The sequence below is a fragment of the Bos taurus genome, chromosome 19 (assembly GCF_002263795.3).
Source record: "Bos taurus isolate L1 Dominette 01449 registration number 42190680 breed Hereford chromosome 19, ARS-UCD2.0, whole genome shotgun sequence".
NCBI classification, from domain to species: Eukaryota; Metazoa; Chordata; class Mammalia; order Artiodactyla; family Bovidae; genus Bos; species Bos taurus.
In genome coordinates, this window is record NC_037346.1 from 24,165,010 (window position 1) to 24,173,606 (window position 8,597).

Here is an 8,597-nt window from a genome sequence, read left to right on the forward strand (position 1 = left end):
GCTCTGTCTCCAGTATCTTTAGGAAGAAATTACAATGTCCATTAAAATTTAAAATTCAAAATGAACATATTTCTATGATATATGGGCCACTAGATGCTTTGCAAAAATACTTTATATCATTCTCATCACAATAATTACAATCTTTACAGGACTCAAATTCTCTATAATCGGAGTCTCTATGATTGGAAATCATTTATTTTCTTCACTTTGCTTAAAATATAGCAATATTCCAGATTTTTTAAAACACACTCTTATCCTCTAGGTCCTGAGACACAAGATGTATGGGTTTTTCTTCTTACCCTCCACTAACTGTAATTGGCTTCTGTTTTGTCAATATCTTCAAGTTGATTGGTGCTCCTGGGCTTTTCCCTAAACATGGTTCCCTTGTAATTCTATATATACCAAGAAGAAAGACATCTACTCCAATGGCTTTGATGATTATTTAAGCTTTAGTTGTAAATGTCTCTTTAACCTATCAAACAGTATACTCAGTTGCCTGATTGTTATCTTCCCTTGGACATTACACCCTCGTTTGCAGCAAAAAAACTCATGATGTCTCTTTGCTGCCCTTCCGCCAATTCCCTCCTCCTCTAATTTATCATATTTCTCAGCAAAAAGGAATCCAGGTGCTCCACAACCTGAAAGTATTCTTTCATTCCCTCCTTTGGTCATTATCAGCTTCCTATCTGTGGGCAAGTCCTACAGATTCTCCTACCCTTTCAGACACTGCCATAGCCACTCTCAGTACCCTTGATCTGGCTGACATCATGTCGTTTCTCTACCACTGGGATGGCCTCTTAACTCGTCTCCCTGATTCCATGACTGAACCCTTCTCCTTCGGTATCCTTTGATCACACTGTTCATAGCTTTCTTCCCTACAGAATGGTAGGCTACCTGTAGGAAAGGCCATGTCTGCCGTCACGACTGCGGCAGTGCTTGCAGCTGGCAGAGTGTCTGGACATATTTGACATATCACAACACTAATTGGCTGTGCTTCCAGCTGAGACTTGCATTCTTCCAACTTGAAAGACCGCAAACTCCTTCTAAATTAGGAGTTTGCTGTCTGCGCCTACTAAATCCTCCCAGAAGAAGTACTAGACTCAACTCCTAGTGCTAGCACTTTGGCACTGAATTTGACACTGTATTACCGAATTTATGGATGTAATTTGTCCCCATGGAAAATGTCCCCACACCAGATACACTATTCTATTCACCATCACAGAGGATAAAATTGAGATATTTATCTATATAGATAAAATAAATATAGGTATAGATGTACTCTCCAACTGGTTCATATTCTTTCAAGAATCCTGATTTATCCACCTCAGCATGCCTCAAAGCTGACCAAAAAAAGCAAAGGAGAAGCATCATTAGATGTAGGACGCTCCTTCATGAAAGACAGAATGGAATCCAACATCTGGGATTTCACTCCTTGATGTGGGTTGATCCAGCCACGTGAACAGGTTTTACACATGGACAAAGGTACTGATATCACAGTGAGAAGAATCATTGAAGAAAATCATGATTTTCTCAGAAACTTTTTCCCTGGCAAGTGAGCAGGTCCCAACTCTTGGTGCCAAGAGTGTGACTGTGGATCACAAACCAGAGACAGGACTTGGGGACGTTATCACTGATGATGCCATGAGCCTCTCACATTCTACACCCATTAAGTCAGTAGTTCTCAGCCTGGACTTCACATAAGGCAACATAATGCAGTGGTTCTAAAATTTCCATGAATATAATAATAATAATCCATGAAAATTCCCTGGGAGTTCAGGAAAACTGTGAAAATTCCCTGGGAGTTCCGGAAAACCCTGATTTTGACACAGTAGGTCTGCTCCTGCATTTTTTGCTAAGTACTAGTAACTTTATTATGGCATAATGCCTCTGCACTTCAATTAGCACCCAGTTAATGCCCATGCCGCAGTCCATGGACTACACAGTGAGTAGCAAGGATATTTCATACATTTTAAAAATAAAAATTACTGAAGCCCTCAGATATATTTAACCACAGTTTTTTATTGGAATATCATTGCTTCAGTCCATGGCATCAAGAGGAGTCGGACACGACTTGGCGGCTGAACAACAAAATAAGTGCTTCCCAATATTGTGTCAGTTTCTGCTGTGCAACATCCATACAAAATTTTCTAAAGCTCCAAAGTGATTCTAACGTAACATTAGAGTTCAGAACTATGACATTAGTGCTTACATTGAGTTGTCAGTATGCTGAAATGATTCAATATCATTGGAATAAATAATATGATGAGTAATACACAAAAATGCAGGCACTGATAAAAATAGATTATAACTGGTGTAATATTAACAAGCATTTCTCAAACACAGTGAAATTTTAGGAGGGAGAGAGGTGGAAAAGAGGAGCATTCAGTTCAGTTCAGTTCAGTTGCTCAGTCGTGTCCGACTCTTTGTGACCCCCTGAATCGCAGCACGCCAGGCCTCCCTGTCCATCACCAACTTCCGGAGTTCACTCTAACTCACATCTATCGAGTCGGTGATGCCATCCAGCCATCTCATCCTCTGTTGTCCCCTTCTCCTCCTGCCCCCAATCCCTCCCAGCATCAGAGTCTTTTCCAGTGAGTCAACTCTTTGCATGAGGTGGCCAAAGTATTGGAGTTTCAGCTTCAACATCAGTCCTTCCAAAGAACACCCAGGACTGATCTCCTTTAGAATGCACTGGTTGGATCTCCTTGCAGTCCAATGGACTCTTAAGAGTCTTCTCCAACACCACAGTTCAAAGGCATCAATTCTTCATTACCATATCTGAAAAACTCTCCTGCAGAACATCATACAACCTGGGAAATCAAGGCCCTTAGGTTGGAAGGACCATAAGTGACCAGCTCATTCACCCTCTGCCCAACTTACCTAGTGTTTGAGGGTGACTCCAGGACCGTGACCTGAGATCCTGCTCCCCTTTATTCACTAAAGCATGTAAAATATTACCCTCTGTAGTCATCACCTGTGTCTGAAAACTCCCTTCTCCATCTCCCATTCTGCACATCCTCGGGCCTAAGGGGCCCTGGATCCCAGAGGAGTCTGGATCCTGGAGGGATTTATTAAAGACAAAGCAATTACCCAGGACCTCTCTAGGACCAATGCTCTCAGGGTCCAGGAGCAGTGACTGATTATAATCACTGATCACACCTGACTATACCTTAAGGGAAATTGAGGATGCAGAGCTCATGCAGGAAAGCCTAACCACTGCCTGTTTAGGGAATGGACAGCAGACCTTTGTGGTTGGAGCCCCAGGTGGAAAGTAAAAGAGGATGGCTGGTGAGGCCATACTGTGAATATCCTAAAATATCTGAGTGTAGCAGGCTGCTTTCTGTGGCAACAAGAAGCCTTCAGTGAGTTTAGTAAAGTGCCAAGAAAGACATTTTGGTTTTTGGCCATGCTGGGCAGCATGTGGGATCTTAGTTCCTGGACCAGGGGGTCTAACCTGCACCCCTTTAAGCGGAAACTCAGAATCTTAACCACTGAACTGCCAGGGAAGTTCCAAGACACATATTTTGGGAAGATTCTCAAGATTGCAGAATCTCTCAGTAAAACACCATTTCCCATAAATGACCTGTAGCTAACTAGGAGTCGTTACCTATGTGACACAACCATATGCACATATATAGAAAGTACTAGAGTAAGAGACAAAAGAAACACTCCCTGATTATATTCAATTCTTCCTCAAGCCAAGATAGAAAAGAAAACCCAGTTTGAATTCCACTGAAGTACTTCTGCCTTCTTACCTCTGTGGGAAAACGATACCGGCACCTGACCTGCATTGTCTCTAATACTCCCCAGATGTGTCAGAATACCTCCTAGATTCCAGCTCTTCCTGCTACTGCAGTTATCTATGGCCACAAAGCCATAATTAACATTTTTGTGGCTGTGCTGGGTCTTTGTCGCTGTGTGTGGGCTTTTCTGTAGTTGCCGCGAACAGGAACTACTCTGTAGTCGTGGGGTGTGGGCTTCTCGTTGCGGTGGCCTCTCTTGTTGCAGAGCACAGGCTCTTGGTGGCTCACGGGCTTAGTTGCCCTACGGCATGACAGAGGAGCCTGGTGAACTAAAGTCCACGGGGTAGCAAAAGAGTTGGACATGATTTAGCAACTAAACAAGAACAACAAAGACAAACTAAACTATTGTAGCAAAGGAGATAGAAAGCGCACTTGAGTTCAGGGCAGGTCAAGAAGACACTGGAGACATGAAAATATATCAGAGGAGAGACAGTTAAGAGACAGGATAATGCAAACCCTTGCTCAAGAAGAGATAAGTAAATATCTATATTCAACAATTAAAAGTCCAGTTTAGCAGAGGTAACCAGAGGAGTGAGAATTTTGAATTTTAAGTAGTATTGAGCTCGAGTATAGTATTAGTATTAATCACTCACTCGTGTCTGACTTTTTGCGACCCCGTGGACTGTAGCCAGCCAGGCTCTTCTCTCCATGGGATTCTCAAGGCAAAAATACTGGAGTGGGTTGCCATTTCCTCCTCAATAAAGAAACCTGTAACTGGCTGTGATCAGTTAATTGTGGCACCACTGTACTTGGACCAGCCTGACCTCAAGAACAGAGTATTATTTAAAGCATGGTTTTGGTTATGTTTTTTAATAAAACATGATAAATTAACTGTTACAGAAAGGGACACAGATACTGAAGAAAGGGCTCTCCTCTCCACCTCTTTATGTGGCAGACCTGGGTTCTAAGTGGCCTTTCTGGGAGCACAGCATGGTCGGGATGGTGGCCTCACACAGCCAGAAGGGCCAGCTTTAGGAAGGGACCGCTGGCCCAAGAATTTGCTGCCATAGTGGCACACAGTCGGCCAAGGAGGCAGTGCATCCCAAATGAATGTGACTGTACAAGCTATCACACCTGTGCTGTTTCTTTTAGTCTCCTCCATATTTTCAGGGCTTCCCTGGTGGCTCCAATGGTAAAGAATCCCCCTGCAATGCAGGAGACACAAGAGATCCAGGTTCGATCCCTGGGTCAAAAAGATCCCCTGGAGGAAGAAATGGCAGCAGCCCACTCCAGTATTCTTGCTGGAGAATTCCACGGACAGAGAAACCTGGTGGCTATAGTCCATGGAGTCGCAAAGAGCTGGACACAACTGAGCAACTAACACTTTCTTCACTTCCATATTTTCAAATGGGACCTTGGGGGTTGTCTGGTTCAGTAAATATTAGTAGGCTGCTGTGGGCCCGGGTTCTGTAGTTTCAGTCTCTTCATTCAAGGAATGTCTGTCCAAGGTGGTGGGGTCAAGGGCAGAAGGGACAGGGTGTCCCCACAGTAAATGAGTAAATGCTCAGTAAGCAGTAGAGTTTATTTCATCAGTAAATAAAACACTGGAAACAGTAAAGAAAAAAGGTGGGGTGGGGATACAAAGATTAGTTGGAAGTTTAAAAATAATGCTTCTTAGAGTAACCTGGAGAGAAAAAACAAGCAAGATTCTGCTAGTAGGTCACTGACATCCCCTTTCCAAGTCCTACTACATACCTCCACCATATCTCTGTTACTTATTGGACAATATCTTACTACGGAATTTTAACAAAAAGATCATTGAAAAAAGAAGTCTGGGTTAATATCCCAATATTAATACGAATATACTTGCTGCATAAAATTGTGTAGAAATCCCACCTTTAGCATCACAGAGAGAAGGGAGTTTTCTTTCTCCAAAAGACTCTTCCCAGAGCTCCCTTCATGTCTCTGTTCCTCAGGCTGTAGATGAAGGGGTTCAGCATGGGGGCCACCACAGTGTACATCGTAGACATGACAGTCTCCTTAACAGTGGAATTATGAGCCGATGGGCATAAGTAGAGACCAATAATTGTCCCATAGAAGAGAGACACCACAGTGAGGTGGGAGCCACAGGTGGAGAAGGCTTTGCGGATACCCCTCGCAGAAGGGACCTTGAGGATGGAGGACACGATTCGAGCATAGGATGTGATGATGAGTAGAAAGGGGATCACAAGAATGAGCCCTCCAGTGAAAAATATCACCAGCTCATTCACTCGAGTGTCAGAGCAGGACAGCTTCAGCAGAGCAGACATGTCACAGAAAAAGTGGGGGATCACATTGTCTTCACAAAAATGCAGCCTGGCCATGAGCAGGGTGTGCAACATGGCATGGAACGTGGTCAGGACCCAGGACAGCACCACCAGGAAGAGACAGAGCCTGGGGCTCATGATGGTGGTGTAGTGCAGGGGGAAGCAGATGGCCACGTAGCGGTCATAGGCCATGGCCACAAGGAGGAAGCTCTCCAGGTCTCCATAAAACAGGAAGAAGTACATTTGTATCAAGCAGCCAGCATAGGGGATGGACAGGTCTTGACTCTGCATATTCTGCAGCAATTTGGGCATTGTGACAGAGGAGAAGCAGAGGTCAGAGAAAGACAGGTTACTGAGAAACAAATACATGGGTGTGTGGAGGTGGGGGTCCAGGCAAATGAGGACGAGGATGAGAAGGTTCCCCAGGACAGTTGTAATGTACATGGCCAGGAACAGGGCGTAGAACAGGTTTTGGTGCTCTGACTCGATGGGCAGTCCCAGCAGGAGGAACTCTGAGACAATAGTTTGATTTCTTCGTGTCATGATCCGTCTCTAGTATATTTAGGAAGGAATAACAGAGTTCACAAAAACCTGAATTTCAAAATAAACACATTTCTGTGACAGAAATATGTGTTAGGTGTTCTGCAAAAAAATATTTTATATCATTCTCATCGTAGTCATAATAATCTCAACAGTACTGCAAATCTCTATAATCAGAATATATGATCAGAAATTACTTTCTTCACTTATTTTTAATGCGCAACAATATTTCAAATTTTCTAATATACTTTTGTCCATTAATTTCTGAGACAGAAAATGTGGTGGTTTTCATCATACCTGCCTAGCTGGACATCCTCACAAACTGCAATTGGCTCTTGCTTTGTCAGTATCTTACATGTCGATGTTCTGGGACTTTTTCGTGAATGCTGTTCTCTTATAACAGTGGTACATATACCACCAAGAAAAATTCTTCTACTGAATGGCTTTGCTTACCATTTAAGACTCGTGTGTAGATTTCTCAGGGCTTCCCAGGTGGCTCAGTGGTAAAGAATCTGCCTGCCAATACAGGAAACGCAAGAGACACAGGTTCAATCCCTGGATCAGGAAGATCCCCTGGAGGAGGACATGGCAATCCACTACAGCATTCTTGCCTGGTAAATCCCATGGACAGTAAAGCCTGGCAGTCTACAGTCCATGGAGTCACAAAAGAGTCAGACACAACTTAGCAGCTAAACAACAGCAACAACAAATATATACATTTGCAGATCAACATTTCATTGAAGAAATTCATGACCAGACCCCTGCCGCACTCCAAATTCCCTCCACCTCTAGTCTCCCATATCCCCAGAAAAGAGTTTCAGGAGCTCCAGATGAAAACATGAGAGTTGTCTCTTATTCCCTCCTTTCTTTTATCCTCAACATCCAATCTGTCAACACATCCTATATATTAATTTCCTTTCTCACTCATCCATTCTTTATCCCCTTGGGGCTGGTTGATCTAGCCGTGTCAACAGGTTTTACACCAGGACATTGGTACTGGCAGACTTTCCTGGTGGCTCAGTGGTAAAGAGATCTCTAGTCTTTCCCAAGCTATTGTTTTCCTCTATTTCTTTGCATTGATCATTGAAGAAGGCTTTCTTATCTCTCCTTGCTATCCTTTGGAACTCTGCATTCAAATGGGTATATCTTTCCTTTTCTCCTTTGTCTTTCGCTTCTCTTCTTTTCACAGCTATTTGTAAGGCCTCCTCGGACAACCATTTTGCCTTTTTCCATTTCTTTTTCTTTTTGCATTTTTTTCTTAGTCCATCTTAAAGGAGATCAATCCTGAGTATTCATTGGAAGGACTGATGCTGAAGCTGAAACTCCAATACTTTGACCACCTGATGCGAAGAACTGACTCATTGGAAAAGACCCTGATGCTGGGAGGGATTGGGGGCAGGAGGAGAAGGGGACGACAGAGGATGAGATGATTGGATGGCATCACTGACTTAATGGACATGAGTTTGAGCAAGCTCCAGGAGTTGGTGATGGACAGGGAAGCCTGGCGTGCTGCAGTCCATGGGATCGCAAAGAGTCGAACACGACTGACTGACTGAACTGAACTGAAATGAATGCCCATTTCTCAGTCCATGGACTACAAAGTAGTAGCAAGAATACATGATGCTTTAAAAATTAAGATTACTAGACGCTTCAGAAAAATGTAACCACAATCTTTGAGAGGAAGCACATACAAAGCTTTTAAAGCTCCAAGGTGATTCTAAAATAAAGCAAGGGTTCAGAAGTATGGCATCAATTCCTACCTCAAGAGTTTGTTCAGTTCAGTTCAGTTCAGTCGCTCAGTCATGTCCGACTCTTTGCGACCCCCTGAACCGCAGCACGCCAGGCCTCCCTGTCCATCATCAACTCCCGGAATCCACCCAAACCCATGTCCATCGAGTCAGTGATCATCCAACCATCTTATCCTCTGTCGTCCCCTTCTCCTCCTGCCATCATTCTTTCCCAGCATCAGGGTCTTTTCCAATGAGTCAGCTCTTCACATCAGGTGGCC

At 43.6% G+C, this 8,597-nt stretch overlaps 1 protein-coding gene across 1 annotated transcript; it reads right to left on the minus strand.

Moving 5' to 3' along the window:
* Positions 1–5,647: 5,647 nt before the first annotated feature.
* On the minus strand, positions 5,648–6,592 carry OR1E1G (olfactory receptor family 1 subfamily E member 1G). The gene has a single exon (NM_001390078.1). The coding sequence runs from the start codon at positions 6,590–6,592 to the stop codon at positions 5,648–5,650; it is 945 nt and encodes a 314-aa protein (NP_001377007.1).
* Between the last annotated feature and the right edge of the window lie 2,005 nt (positions 6,593–8,597).